At 44.4% G+C, this 17,047-nt stretch overlaps 1 protein-coding gene across 1 annotated transcript; it reads left to right on the top strand.

The window, feature by feature from the left end:
• The first annotated feature begins 1,885 nt into the window (after positions 1-1,885).
• nid1a (nidogen 1a) lies at positions 1,886-16,470 on the top strand. The gene is made up of 20 exons (XM_041947339.1): positions 1,886-2,154; positions 4,128-4,430; positions 4,508-4,734; positions 4,815-5,116; positions 5,245-5,385; positions 5,942-6,193; positions 6,491-6,691; positions 6,849-7,082; positions 7,253-7,390; positions 7,936-8,064; positions 8,906-9,049; positions 10,629-10,748; positions 11,234-11,461; positions 11,629-11,801; positions 13,021-13,147; positions 13,256-13,427; positions 14,096-14,253; positions 14,335-14,458; positions 15,107-15,219; positions 15,888-16,470. Exons 1-20 carry the CDS (start codon positions 1,951-1,953, stop codon positions 16,016-16,018), a joined length of 3,621 nt encoding a protein of 1,206 aa, XP_041803273.1. The 5' UTR covers positions 1,886-1,950; the 3' UTR covers positions 16,019-16,470.
• Positions 16,471-17,047: the final 577 nt, after the last annotated feature.

A 17,047-nucleotide genomic window follows, 5' to 3' on the forward strand; every position in this document is an offset into this window, starting at 1 on the left:
TGGCAGAGGAAGTACTCAGATACTTTACTTAAGTAAAAGTAGCTATACCCCAATGTGAGATAACTCCAATACAAATAAAACTCCTGCATTCATAACCTTACTGAACTAAAAGTATGTAAGTCTTATCAGCAAAGGTATAAAAAGTGAAAGTTATGCACTAGAATCATCATGTAATGAACACGCTTTGCTGATATAGATGATGTATATGTTGCATGTCACTGCTGTAGATGTTTTAGATTGAGCTCATTTTAACTACTTTACTGTTGGGTAGTTTAATCTGCAGCGATGCATCAAATTCTATAAGATATACAAATTTAGAGAGCTGTTTTACTGACAAAACTATGTATCTCTAAAATGTCATCTGAACGGCCCTGTTTTCAGCTTTGTATTTCCCAACTAATCCAAGAGGGGGTGGAGTTAAATAGTTCATGTATCTGAAGAAGTAGCTGAATTTTCTCAACCCACAAAGGAACACTTAATCTTTATCAGAAATTTCAAAAATTCAAAATCAACACATTTGGAGATACATGGTTTTCACTGGACAGGAAGGACATGAAAAAGTGTAATCTGAGATATAGTAGAGTTGAAGTATACAGTACATCATAAAATGGAAATACTCAAGTATAGTACAAGTATCTTAAATTTGTACTTAAGAACTTAAATATAATTTGCAGCACTGGGAAAATGTGGGTTCTCTAAAACATAATCTGTATTTTCATATTTTTCATAGTTTTGATATTGCTTTTATAATGAATTCATGGCCCGGTGGCGGACATGGGAAAAGGCCAGGGGGTCACCGAAAACATTATTAATCATCATCTGGGGACCATGATTAAAGAACAACAACAACAACGAGAAGAGGAACAAGAAGAACAAGAAGAAGAACAAGAAGAAGGCATCCTTTTTTTAATCCTTCTAGGCGAAATTCATTTGTCCACACCGAATCTAGTCAAAATCTTGGCATTAACTCGGAGGTCACTTGTTATCTTATTTTTACTTTCAAAATACTTTGTTATCTACCGCAGTGTTGGCAAAAGACATTTTAGGCTGAGTTTAGCACTAAGCCAAAGGTCAGAGGTCACCATAAATCATTAGGACTCATGGCGACCATGAATACCCACATTAAAATGTCATGGTGACGCGGCCAACATTGGCTCAGATAAGTGGACCAAAGTGTTGGACGGATGACTGACCATCCGTTTGCGGCGCAGAAACAGCTCCAAGTTGAGCCATATTACCAGCATGCCCCTCATTATCCCAGCTGGAGTCGAGTCTGATAGCCACAGCGGTATGCCTCAAATGATTAGAGTATGGTACAGTGCTCTGTGATACTGTCCTTTACATAATGTTTCAATCAAACCGGTCATGGGGCTCTGTTGATGGTAACTGGTCCATGCTCTGATGTCTATGCTCTGATGGCCCCTTGGCCTTTGTCCAAATCTGCCAATACAGCTCCAGTGTGTCCCTCTGGAGACACTTGGACCTCCCACACAGTGGCCCTTTGTGATGTTCTACCTATCCAAACAGAGGTGACTGCTTCTACTGTATTGGCAATATTGGACAGTGAGTTGCAGGTCAGGGTTTAAATCAAGGGGTATGATGTGAAACCGACCTCAGTGCTTCTCAGCGCCCACTTCTGTCCTCAACCAACCCTTCTAACTCCTGCCAATGTTTTTGTTTTTAAAAGTGGGCCAAACGCCATCACTGCAGCTGTCTAATACCACATCACTTCAGGGATTTGTTTTAGGAACAGCATGAAAAGCAATGGAGAGGGCACCTCTCATTTCTCTCTCCAGTGTTGGTGGTTTTATGAAAGCAGCTCTCTTTCAACTCCGCCCCGCGTCTCCCAAACTCTGACTGAACTTTCCTTAGTGGGGCCCGTGCGTCACTCTCCACTAACCTGGCCTGGACGAACCACAGGACTGCTCAACTGCTCCTCTAACGCGAACAATGGGCTGGCAGGAGCAAGGATGGCTCGTCTGTGCGAGTTTTCTCGGGTTTGTGGCGGCGGCGCAGAGCATAACGCGGGGAGAGCTTTTCCCCTTCGGTCCAAGCGCAAGAGACCAGTTACTGGAAGCAGGGAATGACCAGACGCACCGAGTCGAGCTGGACAAGCCAGTGTTGTTTTATGATGGCACCTTCGACAGCATCTTTGTGAGTTAACCCAGAGCTTGATACACTATCGTAGCAATTTTAATACAAACGCGTGGGATGTATTGCTCAGGGTGGACTGTCCAACGATTATGCGCAATTGCGCATAACCTAGAAACTCCGGGGAGTTATACATTGAGATGGGTCAGTTGTTACCATCTTAAACAATGCCTGGAAGTTGCAAAATATATCTGGGTTAGGGTATGGGTTTTTTTCTCTCGCTCAGGGCTTTTTGTAAATATTGATTTGCTTATCACACAGGCTGCTGTATCTTGTGGAATGCATGAGTCCACGCATTCGTCCAGCTTCCCCTGAGGTTATCATTTTACTGTTGACACAAAGACCAGAGTACTCGAGGAACCTCATTTTGCAATCCATCCCAAAATCTCTAGTGAGTCTAGTATGTCGCATAGCCGTGGGGCCAATAAGAGAGGCTTGTATGAACCGAATTTATATGTTTAGAATGGCCACATCCTGCCAAACCTAAATAACTTACACAATGTTACACAGTGACCTTGTAGGTTTGCCTACAACATAATGAATACCATGCAAACAAATGAAAATAAAGACTTAATGTGTTTATTGTTTTTGTTGCTTGCAGCTGCCATGTGGAGCTTTTGTAAATGATTTGGGGAAAAAAGGCAACAGCAACATTTAGCTGAAGCTGCAGCATTGTGTTGGACAGACAAACAGCCCTTTATACCCCGCCGTTCTCCTTTTCAAAGAAAAGTGCTGCACTCTGTTTTAATTGTGCTGCATGGCGATAATACGCTATCAGAGAGTGATTCTATACGAAAGGCATTTCCCTTAAAAGGCAGGAACTCCACATTTGCCTGAGCATCCATATTTTCTGAAAGAAAAGTCCGGAGTCCTCACTTGATGACATGTGCTCTAAGCAGTGATCATCACTTCTGGATTTCAGCTTTAATTTCATCGACCAGACGTATTAAGTGATAACTCTGTTAAAAGTCAACGTCAGCTTTAAGCAGTCTTTTAATTTGTCCTTTGTGGGAGAGTTACATGCCTGATCTCACTCAGGGAGCAGACCCATTTGTGGAGATGTGCAGAGGAGAAAAGCTGTGGTTAAGACATGAGCCTGAGGTGGAGAATAGATATCTAATTCCTTGTTATATCTGTCAGTCTTGGGGGGGTTTCCTCACTGCTAACTACTTCCATCATTCACCACAAACATATTTTCCTGCTGTAGCCAAGATGGCCTCAAGATTTTTGTTTTTCATTTATGAGACAGTCAACCACTGAACTGTCTGCGCCCTGCAGGCAAACTAATGCTTTTCACGCCAGACGTGGTTATAGAAAAACCATTTTCTCTAATTATTAGGCGGCTTTATCGTCTCCTCCCGAGTGTGATTCACGTTCCACAAAGCCCTGGTATGTTCGGGTGGCCGCTTAACTTAAAGACCTCTCTCTGCACGACATCTGCGAGATCAGGATCACTGATCATTTTCCCAGCTCTTTCTTCGATTTTGGCCGGAAGTTTCTGTAATGAAGATTAGTGCGCAATCTTCAGGCTCTCTGGGGCTGCTCGTCAGGGGCAAGGACAGGAAACAGTGTGGCCCGGCCAGGAATAGTGCGCTTGTTTTCCCCTGGTCAGGAAGTGAAGGAGCCCCATGTGCAGAGTGTCTGTGTGTGTGAGTGTTTTTGACATGAGCCCAGCTTTTCTCCTTTTACAAGCCCTCCATGTGTTCATGTCCAACCTTAAGTGTGTAAAATCCGCGTTATACGGCATCTTGTTTGTTCATTAGTGCTTTTTGTAGGACATGGCAGCTGACTCAGATCATTAGTCTAATGAGTTTGGGATAAAGATCAAAGTGGGTCAGAGTGGACTAGGTTTCCCTCTGCTGTGAAACAGTTCCTCATGTGTTGTTATGCTAGTTATTATAAAGAGAGTCATACGGTGTTACAATCATCTCAGATCTTGTCATCCCCATTACCTTAACTTGAGCTTTTAATTGCAGATCAACACCAATGGTTTTGTTGCCACAGCAGAGCCAGCGAGCGAGGCGACGTATCTTGGCAGCTTGCCCCCAAAATTCGGCATGATTGCAGCTCTGCAGGGAGACCTGGACACCAGTGATGGGGTGGGCAAAGTTTTCTTCCGTCAAGACTCCAGCCCTGATGTTCTGCGTCGGGCAGCCGAGCACATCAACAGGGCCTTCCCCGAGGACGATGAAGTCAACCCCACCCATGCTGTGGTGATCACCTGGGTCGATGTCGCCGCCAACGAACCTCAAAGCAGAGGAGATGGCTTTGATAAGAAGGTGTGCATCGTGTATTCATTTTAGTGATCTGGTGTGGAGCTGGTCATTTACACTTTGTCTAATGTTTTATCACGCAGAGAAACACCTTCCAGCTGGTTATTGCATCCCTGGAGACGGCCTCGTATGCTGTTGTTCTGTATGCAAGGGACGGGATACAGTTTTCCTCCACGCCTGCAGAAGACGGTAGTGATACCATGCATGCAGGCTTTAGTAAGGGTTTGGTCCGGGGTTTCCTGTTTTCCAGTCAGGGGCCATACTACCGTACCACCACTGATGACGAGGCATCCGTCAGGGCTTTAGCAGAGTAAGTCTACCAATGGCCTCACCAGCTGTTTGATAGCGTTTCAAGAACAGTGACGGTAAAAGCGTCTTCTCTCCTTATAGGGAGACCAACTCCGGCCTGCGGGGTGTATGGGTGTACGAGATTGGAACTTCTCCTTATTTTACCAACGTGGCTCCAGGTGAGGTCACCGACCTGCCCACTGAGGCCACACCACAGGGTTCCCCTGAAGGCAATGAGGAGGCCTCGAATGCAAGGCGTGTGTATACTGACGGACAGCAAGTGGAGTACCCTCCTTATGAGTCAGAAGGGGGTCAGATCGAAGTCCACCCAGTTCAGTACCAGCCACATCAGCCCGGGAACCCAGAAGTGGTGGTGTTGGAGGACACAGATATAAATGTAGATGGTGAGTCTACGGGCTACCAGTGTGATTCTGTCATATGAACTGTGACTTAGATTTCTAAAATCTTCTCATTGCTGGAAGAACAGCATCATTTAATTAGCTGTTTCTGTCATATTCTTACATGTTTTCAGTGTTCTCATACAACCTTGGGACATGTGCAAACAACAGAAATAAGTGCTCCCAGTTTGCTGACTGCAAGGACTACTCCAGTGGGTACTGCTGCCACTGCAGGCCTGGCTTCTATGGCAATGGGATACAGTGTGTGGCAGAGGGTAATGCTATGATCCTGCTTTCTTTACTGCGTCAGGAAAATGGAGAGCAAAGGGTTTGGTTGAAATGCATGAAATATATGTCTTTGGCCAACAGAGACAGTTTCCTGTTATATTCTATGAGGTCCGAGCTAATACCGTACCAGTCATTATGCTGCATTAGTCTCTAAGCCTAGTAATGCTGTAATGTCCTTCCACTGTGAATTTGGTGGTTTACCAGTAACATAACATAAAATCATCACATAAACCTTTGCTGAACTGTTAAATGTATCTATAACAAAACATTTTATTGTCGTACCTAACTTAGCTGTTGTTAAACACAGAATCCTGGAGCTACCATCCACTGTATGAACCGCTGAAATGTACAAAGCCTTCGTTATCTACACAGCATTTAATGTGTTCATTGTTCTTCTTAGTGGAGATGTTGGAGAAAATCTTTTAGCAGTTTAGCAATTTAACTCCTCGTGTCAGACATTTTTCAAAACCACCCATTAGCATACTCTACTCCATATCTATGGATTCTGCTGTGGTGTTTGATGGTTTTGGTTTGTTTTTGCAGGGAAGCCACAGAGGATGAATGGTAAAGTGCATGGAAAAGTGTATGTGGGCAACTCTCCTTCCCCAGTGGATTTCACCAGCAACGATCTCCACTCGTACGTTGTGGTAAACGATGGCCGTTCCTACGTGGCCATCAGTGACATCCCTTACACCCTTGGGCCCTCGCTGCAGCCCCTGTCGGCCCTCGGTGGTGTGATTGGGTGGGCGTTTGCTCTGGAGCAGCCTGGCTTCAAGAATGGCTTCAGCATTATTGGTGAGGGAAAGACTTCTACAACCGCACTAACGATGTTTGATAATATGACACCCCGCAGCTTCTTGCGTGATTTTCTCATTCTTCACTTGGTTAGAAAATCGCAATATTCAGGAAGCGTTCGTCTCTGCACAGAAATGTTAATGCTGCTGCAAGCAATTTGCCATACAGCTGCAGTTTTACTCTCTCTGTCCAGCTGAATTCTCCTCACATTACCTCAGCTGTGACAGAAGGCAGTAAACTAAAGTTCATCCAGGGCCAGGGTCCTAAAGTTAACCTCCTCTTCTCTGTCCTCTGTAGGGGGGGAGTTCACACGGCAGGCTGAGGTGACCTTTCTGCCAGGGAATGAGAAGCTGACCATCAGACAGGAGTTCAAAGGCATCGATGAGCACGACCACCTGGCGGTGAGCACCTCCCTGGAAGGCCGGGTCCCTGAGGTGCCCCCCGGCTCCACTGTGCAGATCGATCCTTACTCTGAGATCTATCAGTACAGCAACAACTGTAAGATACAGCGTGAACAGATGATGTCACTGGATTGTTTCTCTTGTTTTTTGTGCTTGGCCAAACCTGTTTTTCTTCCTTTGTCATTGTAACGAAACAAAGTCAAGACTGACAAACTACAGGCTGCTTGTTTCTTACCTGCCGTCTTACTTTCCAGTGATCACCTCATCCTCCACTCGAGACTACGTAGTGAGCTTGCCCGATGGCTCCACTGACACCAGGACATATCAGTGGCGTCAGACCATCACCTTCCAGAGCTGCCAGCATGGCGAGGCTCTGAGAGACGTGAAGCCGACTCAGATGCTCAGCGTGGAACAGGTGTTTGTCATGTACAATGCTAATGACGAACTCATCCGGTTCGCCATGAGCAACAAGATCGGAGATGTCAACGGTGAGGTCATGGAGTTTGTTTTTGTCTTCCTGTTTTGGTCTGCGCTCACTTCCTTCCTGGAGTACAACATATAACATCCTGACCGAGCACAGTTTTGCTAAAAGTTGGGACTATTTTTGAATGGTAAAGAAGTTTTTCTCATGCACCTGAAATACACTGTTAATTCTCAGGAGGGCAGCCGGAGGAAAACCCATGTTTCACTGGGAGACACGGCTGTGACACCAACGCCGTGTGTCGACCTGGACAGGGAACTCAGTTCACATGCGAGTGTGCTGCTGGCTTCAACGGTGACGGCCGCACATGTTATGGTAAGAATGAAATATGATAGAATACAAAAACGTTTCCTTTTGTTGTGCCAATGAAGAGGGTGCAGTAGCCTCTTGATTTTCACCACTAATGTACTGTCCTGCTTTCAAGTAAATCAGACAGTTTCTACATCTGCTTAGAGCCATTATTTAATTAACCCCGACTCTAAAGCCTTCCTTCCTGGGGAACTGGGCAATCTCGCCAATTAGCAGAGTGAGTCCCACATGGGAAACAAAGTTTCCTATAGTCTCAGACCAGGTCAACATGTCCATTGTGGTCCTCATCCCCAGCCCAAACGCTCTACAACTTACAGTCTTTTGCATTCAAGACAGGAAGAGCTCTGAGGCACATACATTAGGAAAAGGAAGGAAGTATTTCAGACAGATTACAATCATGAAATATTTGTAAGAAATCTAATTAAGCGCTCCTTTGATCTCCCCAACATATCATCATGAAGGATCCTGATCTGACCAATCTTCAGACTTCAGAGCTCCAAACTCAAACTTGGAGTTATTAGCATGTGATAATCAGCTCTCCTCTTTATCAGACATTGATGAGTGCAGAGAAAATCCTCAGATCTGTAGCTCCCACGCTATCTGCAACAACCAGCCCGGGACCTTCCGCTGTGAATGTGAAGATGGATACCATTTCGGCAATGATGGGCAGACCTGCACTGGTAAGCAATGTTTGTGTGTTGCCAAGTACAGCTACATATTTCAGAAATCTTGCCTGGTGTTTAGGATGTACAGGTTCAGACATAAACTGTAATAAAATGCATGCGTGCAAGATAAAACCGATGCATAACTACTAACCATAAGTACACTACACTACAGCTTTGAACTGACTGATGCAGTGACATTATAAATTCAGAGAATATCTAGTAGAAAGATAAAACAATCAAACAATACTGGGTGGATTATTTGACCCTAGGCTGCATCAGGATACTTGAAAAGCCATGAAAAGTGTACAAGATTAGCCAGACCTCAGTTTCTCTGGTCTCCTGCTGCTTGTCACATATATTAAAGGAATAGTTCAACATTTCGGGAAATACACTTATCTGCTGTCTTGTATGAGTTAGATGAGAGGACTGCTCATACGTATGAATGCTAAATATGTAATCAAAACCAGTCAGTTAGCTTAGCTTAGCAAAAAGACTGGAAACAGCAAGCCTGGCTCAATCCGATAGTAAGAAACTCTGCCTACCAAACACGTTACATCTCACTTGTTTAATCCATACAAAAACCAAAGGCCTTTTTCAAGTCTTTGTGCTAAGCTAAGGTGGCCAGCTGCTGGATGTGAACACTGGTATTGATCTTTTCATCTAGCTCTCAGCAAGAAAGTGAGCAAAAATGTCCCAAAATGCTGAACTACCCCTTTAGAATAAGAAGTGACAGAAAGCATTGTAACAAATGGTCAACTGTTAAAGCTTTAATGTGACGTCTGGTCATTTTGGCATGCTCTATCATATCAGGATCTCATTTTAATCGCTTTATACCAAAAATGGATCTTCTCCTCAGAGCTTAATCGACCTGTGGACGCCTGTGAAGAAGGCACCCATAGCTGTGACATTCCTGAGCGTGCTCAGTGCAGCTACACCGGAGGCTCGTCCTACATCTGCTCCTGCCTGCCAGGGTTCATAGGAGATGGTAGAGTCTGCCAAGGTACTGCATAAAGACACTAAATATATGTTTATGCTGAAGAGTGACCACAGGAATAAACTGCTTTTTAATTTGTAGGTGTACAGAAGGCACAGTACAACATTATTAACTAGTTATTGCATCTAACTCACATTCAGTAAAATGCAGCTCTGATAGTATATTATTACCTAATTCACTTTTGTACATAGCTTTCTCACAACATTAGATTTACAGCACTGCATCAGTAGTTTTGCACATTTTTTTCCCTAATGCTTTATGTTGCTACCAGCCCTTTAAACAGCAGTATGTAACTCTGATCTGTTACTCACAGTCAGCCACTGGCTTTCATTCATTTCAATGCAGTTACAGTTTTAAAATCAACTTATAGACTTTAAACTTGCTTTATATAGTTAGATATATACATAGGCGTGATAATGCATCTGCAGGCAGGAATAACTAGAGACTTTTACATTGTTACTCAGAATCAGTTAATACATTTATACGCTAAGAAAAGCGTCTATTTTTTATGATGAATTAAAGATAGAATCTCGAAAGTCATTTTAAAAAGGCTTTTAGGTTTGATGTTCATTTAATTATGTGTCTGCCTATATATTCATCCTCACAATTCATTTTCCTCCTTCTGTAGCATTTACACACACACACACACACACACACACACACACAATAATGTATCAGTTGGTTTATGTAACAATGTTTGAGTTTATTAATGAATAATTAATACTAATAGGTTTTTTTAAAATTTCAATTATGAATTGATTATAATTAAATACTAAAAAAACTGTAAACACCACAAACAACACCTGTGGCACACTGGCGTTATACGTGTGCAGTGAAATCTGAGATTTGAGAGTCTGCTCAATGATCCCAGAGGAAGGGGAACACATAATTTGACAAGGACACTGTGAAATTATGTGATTTTTGTAGCTCCTGGCAAAGAAAATGTTGGAAACTCTTCTTCAAATCTTGAGCGTCATTATTACAAAGAGAGTTTTGAAAACTGTTCCTCCTTGCAAATGCCGTCATCATGTGATGATGACTAAGCGAAACAAATGTCTGCAGAAACTAATGGCTGCCTGCATGCAATGGTTCAGTCCAAAGTAATGTGAAATGTTTTGAAAAAGGTTGCCAGTAATATGACGTATTTGCAGTCAACTACATGGAAAATCGACAGGATTGTCCTTTAAAACAAGTAGTCCAGTTTTTAAATCCGTTGTCTGGACTTTAAGGCTATAATTGTTAAGCCATCTGTTCAGTTCTGGAGGAGGTGAGGTTGCTTACATAACACATCTGCCGAGACTGAGCAGTGAAACATAAAAACCAGATGGGCATTTCATGTGTGGAGGTCCTGAGTGTAGTTTTTTTTTTTTTTTTTTGGGGGGGGGGGGGGGGTTGGCTAGCCCTCAGGAGCGCTCATTCATAGTTTCCGTTCTTTCCCCACCTTTGCTTGATGCACTGCACTCCGAGGACAGTTTTGGTCACAGGCTGGCCCAGATCATAGTGGAGACCCCTGACCATAAAAGGTATCGGTACTGTTGACGGATTCTGCTCTGTCCTCACTCACCCTCTTCTTTCCTGCCTGAAGACATAGATGAGTGCCAGCCAGGCAGGTGCCATCAGGAGGCCGTGTGCTATAACACCCAGGGATCATTTACCTGCCAGTGCAGGCCAGGTTACTATGGCGACGGCTTCAACTGCTCTCCAGGTAAGTCTTTTGGAATGCCACCGCTTTTTGACAAGCAAACCCAACATCCTCCCCAAACAGTGCATCGTTGTATGTGGACTTTTACATTCAGTCTGTGCAGCTTCAAGTTTATCTTTGGAATCAGTCATGGGAGTTTAGAAAGCTCGGAAATAGTTTTCTTTGATTTAGTTGCAGACTTTGTAATCGAAAGATGGAAAATGGATTATTTTCGTTCTCAGCGTTGATTACACCCATTTGGATGAGAGGAGCGTTTGGAAATGAGTTCCTTGCCAGAGTGTATTGGTGCCAGCTGGAACCTGTTTTTCATTTTCTACTGGCTAGCAAAAGGAATTTGTCATGTCTTGTGAGGGATGTGGGAGTTTTTGTGTAGCTGAATGTAAAGCAGAAGACAAAAGGAGATGATAATTAGCTTATGAATAAGTCTGTGACATTGCTGCAGGGCATCTGTGTTCACTGTGGGGCTTATTTTTCATGGTTCTCTTCAGAGAGGACAAAAACACGATGTCAGGCCCACAGAGACAGTCTCCTGGGCGTGACGGAGTTTGGTCCACGCGGCCCCCGGCCTCCCGTTGGGCAGTACATCCCTGCATGTGACGAGAATGGTGCCTATGAACCCATGCAGTGCCACGGCAGCACGGGACACTGCTGGTGCGTGGACCGAAACGGACAGGAGATCCCTGGCACTCGCTCTGGGCCTGGCAGCAGGCCAATGTGTGAGTAAATCACATGTGGACAGCGAGAGACCACAGTGTCTCTCACTGTGTATTAAAAGACCAAATATGGAGTGTTTGTTGACCAGACAGCTTTTCCGTTGCTAAACTAAATTGAGGTTGGTTCCACCTCCACAACCCCCTGATTCTTCAGTGCTTGTCTCCGTTAGGTATCGACCATGGTGTTGTTCCACCGCCTGTTGGACCAACCCCTCGCCCCGATGTCCACCCCCTGCCTCCAGGAACACACCTGCTGTTTGCCCAGAGCGGCAGGATAGAACATGTGCCGCTGGAAGGTCATGATATGAAAAAGGACGATGCCAAGGCTGTCCTCCATCTCCCTGTAAGTCTCTTTAAAAACCCACTCCAATGAAAAAGGTTTTGAGCCGTGCTAACATGCCCACAGGATGCTTTTCATATGCTACAACACATATCAGAAGAGAAAAAAGCAGCCAACGCCATGGCTGAGCATTTCTGCTTTGGGACAATGACAGTCTCACTAACGCAGCTTCAGACAGCCAGGGTTTTATACATGACATCACAAAATCAATGAACCAACTTGTGGGGTGGGGCTGTCCACATCATGATAGCATATTCAAGCTGAAGGCTCATGTTATTTATTGCTGTTACATATTTAACATTACAGAGAGTGATACATAAAATATGTTCTTCTTGGATGAACTTCTAAATATGTAGTTTTGATGAACGCAGGTGAATTTGAAGGGGTTAAATACATGCCAGGAGAGGAACTTTAAATAAACCTGTCTTGTAGAGAGGAGGTTCCATAAGCGGCTTGAGCAGATTTGTATGATCCGTTTTTATTTTATTTTGGTTGTATGTTTTTGGGGGTTTGAAGCAGTTACCAGGAATTTCAAAGCAATATTGTTTAACATTAAATCCTTCTCCCTGAGAGATTTCGACAGGCTTTTCTGTTTATGAATCATGTCATAAAAGGGAATCATTTCCCGGATTTACATCTGTTCATGACAGACGAATGCTGATGAGGTCTTATAGGAGATCGTAGCTGTACAATAAGCACTTCTGAGGAAAGAAATCTTTGACAATGCAGATGTGAGTTTGAGAAAACAGTTCATTCTCAGGCACAGCGCTGAGTCAGGACTTTGTGGTATGTGTGATCACATTATACTAGAGAAAACAGTCAGAAAAGGCTACAGTATGTTTGTGTAGAAAACATCAGCTCAGCCTCTTACTCAAGTCGCTCCCTTGCTGGCAATAACACTTCTAGATCTGCGATTTCCCCGTCTGCTGCATGCATCCAAGGCCTGTACTTTATTGGAGGCACATGGTGACATTCACTCTAATTACTAACATCAGTCCGACATCTTTGGAATTGCAATCTGCATGTCTTGTTACACTGACTTCCAAAGCAGCTGGTCTGAAGTCTGGCCCAGTTGCTCTCGCTCAGTGTGTGGCTTTGTTTGTTTGGATTTATGTCTAGACGTTAATGTCAAAAAACACATCTGCTCCATGTTTCTGTCTCGGACTGCTCTTGTTTGAGTAAAGTGCACTTCAAAGACTGTTGGTTGCTGACCCCTCCGCAGGAGAAGGTAATCATTGGAGTAGCCTATGACTGCGTGGAGAAAATGGTCTACTGGACTGAAATCACATCTCCCTCAGTCAGCAAGGCCAGCATCGAAGGGGGGGAGCCCATTGCTGTCATTAGATCAGGTAGCGTTACTGTTCACCTTCACCCTTCGCTCTACTGCTTCGCTTTCATTTTCTGCCAGTTGTGAACCAGGATTTTCAGAAAGTAAAGAAAGTGTCACCGGTCAACAGATTTGGACAGCCCAGAGGGTATCGCCATCGACCACTTGGGACGAGCTGTGTTCTGGACGGACTCTGTGAAGGATCGCATCGAGGTGGCCTCTCTGGACGGCTCTCAGCGTCGTGTCATCGTAGACGCTGATCTTGTCAACCCGCGTGCTATTATCACTGACCCTCCCAATGGGTGTGTGTCATTTCACATGAAACTTCTTTAACGTAGCACAAGTGAGATACCAATCGCTAAGAAGCTTTTTTAGTTCACTTGTTAGAAGCAAATTCATCCTCTCTCAGTTCTGATTGGCTGGCACACATTTAAAGGAATAGTTCAACATTTTTGGAAGCGCACTTATTTGCTTTCTTGCCGAGAGTTACATGAGAAAGTCAATAACACTCTCATATGTGTGTGTTTAATATGAAGCTGCAGCCGGTTAGCTGGCAGCCTCACAGTGAGAACAAGACTTCAGGCAGTCACTGTGTCCGGCCAAGAAACAGTTCAGTGCATAACCCCACAGTTAACTTAAACCCATGCAGGTTTTGTTGTATGAATGAAACAAATGAGATATAAAATAGTATTCAGTGAGTTTTAGAGGTGCTGGTAGGTGAATTTTGTGAGCTTTGCACGGAGCCAGGCTAGCTGTTTCCAGGTTTTATGCCAAGCTAAGAGAGTGCTATTGATCTTCTCATTTTACTGTCGTCAAGAAAACAACAAAGCATGTATCCCAAAATGTTAGCAAGGCCAACCAAGATAGGTTTGATAAATATTGTGTTAAAATGAGGATTTATTTGTAAGATCTGGTCTGAAAACCTGTCGAGTTTGATAGTGACCTGACTCCGCGCCTGTCCTTACAACAGCAATCTATACTGGACCGACTGGAACCGCGATGCACCCAAGATTGAGACCTCTTACATGGATGGATCCAACAGGAGGGTGCTGGTGAAAGACGATCTCGGCCTGCCGAACGGCTTGACATATGACTCTCAGAGCTCTCTGCTATGTTGGGCAGATGCAGGTACTGTATTCAGACAGATGACTCATCTATGAAATGGTGTCTGCCTTGTCATCAGCAATAAGTGTGATCTCTCGCCTGCAGGCACCCATAAAATGGAGTGCATGCATCCTGCTCGGGGTGACCGCAGAAAGATCATGGAAGGGATTCAGTACCCTTTTGGAATCACGTCTTTTGGGAAGAACATCTATTACACTGACTGGCGGAGGTTTGGCTTTTTGTTTTCTCATGAAGTCTACCTTGTTACCCAGTGACAATACTACAATACTACTTTTAGAGCTAAAATTGATTGAAATCCTAGTATACTTTATGTTTGTATGTGTAAAGATATAACGCAGCCTTTTATCCATGTGCCATGCAAGAACCCAGATCTGTCAAGGTAGAGGCAGGAGAGGGTAGGTCAGAGGTCAAAAAGCTCCCCACACTTCAGCTAGGCCCTTGATGTTCCTCCAGACTCGGACACTCCTACTCCGAGGACTGTGGAGCTTTCTTCCCACGCAGCTGATTCTGTATGTTAACCACTGCAAAAAGGTGGGGGTTGGGGTGTCTATTTGTGTGTGTGTGGGTTGAGGAAGCATCTTAAAAAGTGGCAGCTGCTTGCAATTTCTCAGCCTCAGCGTCTGCGAGTGACCTGCCCAGGGCCTCCCTCTGATCTTGCCAGGCCTGTAGCCGCGCTGGAGAAGGTTGAGAGGTGGTGGTGGAGGTGGTGGTGGGGGAGGCGCACAAACTATGTCAGTAATGGCTAAGAAAACCTACCCTAACCCTTACTCACTCTTGACAGACGGGAGGCAGGATGTTAACATTTCTCAAGATGGGATAGTCCAGGATTGCTAAACTCTGGTTGTGTTTACAATAGGGATGCTGTGGTTGTTGTGGACCGCTATGCTGGCAAGGAATCAGACCAGTTCCAGCCTCAGAAACGGACCAAGCTATACGGGATCGCCACAGCCTATGCTCAGTGTCCTTCAGGTAAATATGCCAGTGGTGAGTGTGAAACAGGGCCCCACATTCCCCATAAATTCCCCTTACAATGTTTGCTCTTGAAGTGCTTTGAAATATTTACTGAATTTATTACATGCTAGCAAGTGGAGAGAAAACACTGTCTTTTCATGCCTGGAGTCATCTTTGCATTGCATCTGATGTGCAGCCCCACTATAGAGCCAGTCCTAGAAGAAGCTTGGCCCTTGTACATTTGGTCGCTATACCTTTGAGTCGAGTTTATTCAATTCCATTCCCTTCACTCTCCAGGACCTAGCAGACCAATTTTGTGACCTCCATGCCCTCTGTAAATATTTCTGAGGGTCACTCCTCGACCTGAAAGCAACAGGAGGAATTCTGCAGCTAGCATTCATTATTAAGTGAATCAATGGCTGATGTTACTGTGCAGCACCAGGCCTCATCCTCCCTTCTAGATAAGACTGTGTGCATTACGCAAGCCAGGGAATGTGGAGCCAGGGGAGAGGGGCCTCCAACATCTGGAGTTTGCTATGTGTTGCAGTGAAGTATGTATATATCTGCTGAAAAAACAGTGAAGAGGCTGCTTCCTGCTGCTCCATGCTGCACTGGCTTGTGCTTTAAACAAATCTCCTGGAATGCCCCGCATTAATAAGAGTGCATGTTTTTTCCCCTTCCACCAGGACAAAACTACTGTGCTGTGAACAACGGGGGCTGCACCCACCTCTGTTTAGCAACCCCTACCGGCCGCTCCTGCAAGTGTCCCGACAACGCGGTGGGCGCAGGCTGTGTGGAGAGAGACGGCGGGTACTGAGAGAAGGCGGCTGCGCTTTTTGAGAGTTGACACTGTTTGGATGTTTGACCACAAATTAGGAGCCACTCAGCATTACTAAACTCTAGCTGCTGAAAATGCCACTGAAAACCCGAGGTGAACTTATTGTGCCTTTTACAAATCTTATCTACATTGTTACATTTCCCATTGCCGTAATAAAATCACAGCTGCCTTTGAGAATTGTAAATATAAACACTATTATTTTGTCTTTTCCCGAGTGCACATAAACTGAGAATAAAGCTCAAGGGATGCATAATTTAATGTGAAATTCGTCACAGCGATGCATGACGTCATCCACGTCAGCTGTGTTACACTGTGGCATGCTCGGATTAGCCGATCTCATGGAAGTATTACTGTGGAGTGTGACTGGTGTTTGTACGAGCTGGTGGGATGAGTTTACATGCCGGGCTGCAGAAGAATAAACATTTTTCTAACATGTGGGACTGCTGTGTCTGTGGCTTTGGTATGAAAATAGCGACATCGTGTGTTCGGCAGAGTCAACTACAAACCAGTGTATGGTGTTCTGTTGTGGTGGGTGCCGCCACAGTAAACCTTAGGAATAGCATGGCTGGACAAATGACCTGTCTAATGCAGATTTATATGTAGAAATGAAGAATATCAAAATGTTTGCAAGGTCTTTAGTTGTGGCCCGTAGATTTATCATGAATTATTTTTATTATACTAATGTAGGATTTCCCCACAATATCGTTTTGTAAGTCATTAAATAGAAGTCTACCTGAATAACTGACGCCTGGAAGAAGTGGGGAAACTTTACACGGGGAGGATTTAATTTCGCAGGACACTGGACTACTGACCCGTCCTATCATGTTGCTCAAGTAACACAGTAACCTGCAACCTGCCTTTAACGAGGCATTTGGTTTGTTGTTCTCACGTGGCCTCTTTCCAAAATGCAGTGTATCAATGGGATGACGTCTCTGCTTTGTTAAGATGAGGAAAACAAATGCTGCCACCCTCACAGGCTGCGCGCTGCCGCAAAAAGGGAGACACTTG

The sequence above is a fragment of the Chelmon rostratus genome, chromosome 11 (genome assembly GCF_017976325.1).
Source record: "Chelmon rostratus isolate fCheRos1 chromosome 11, fCheRos1.pri, whole genome shotgun sequence".
Classification (NCBI taxonomy): domain Eukaryota; kingdom Metazoa; phylum Chordata; class Actinopteri; order Chaetodontiformes; family Chaetodontidae; genus Chelmon; species Chelmon rostratus.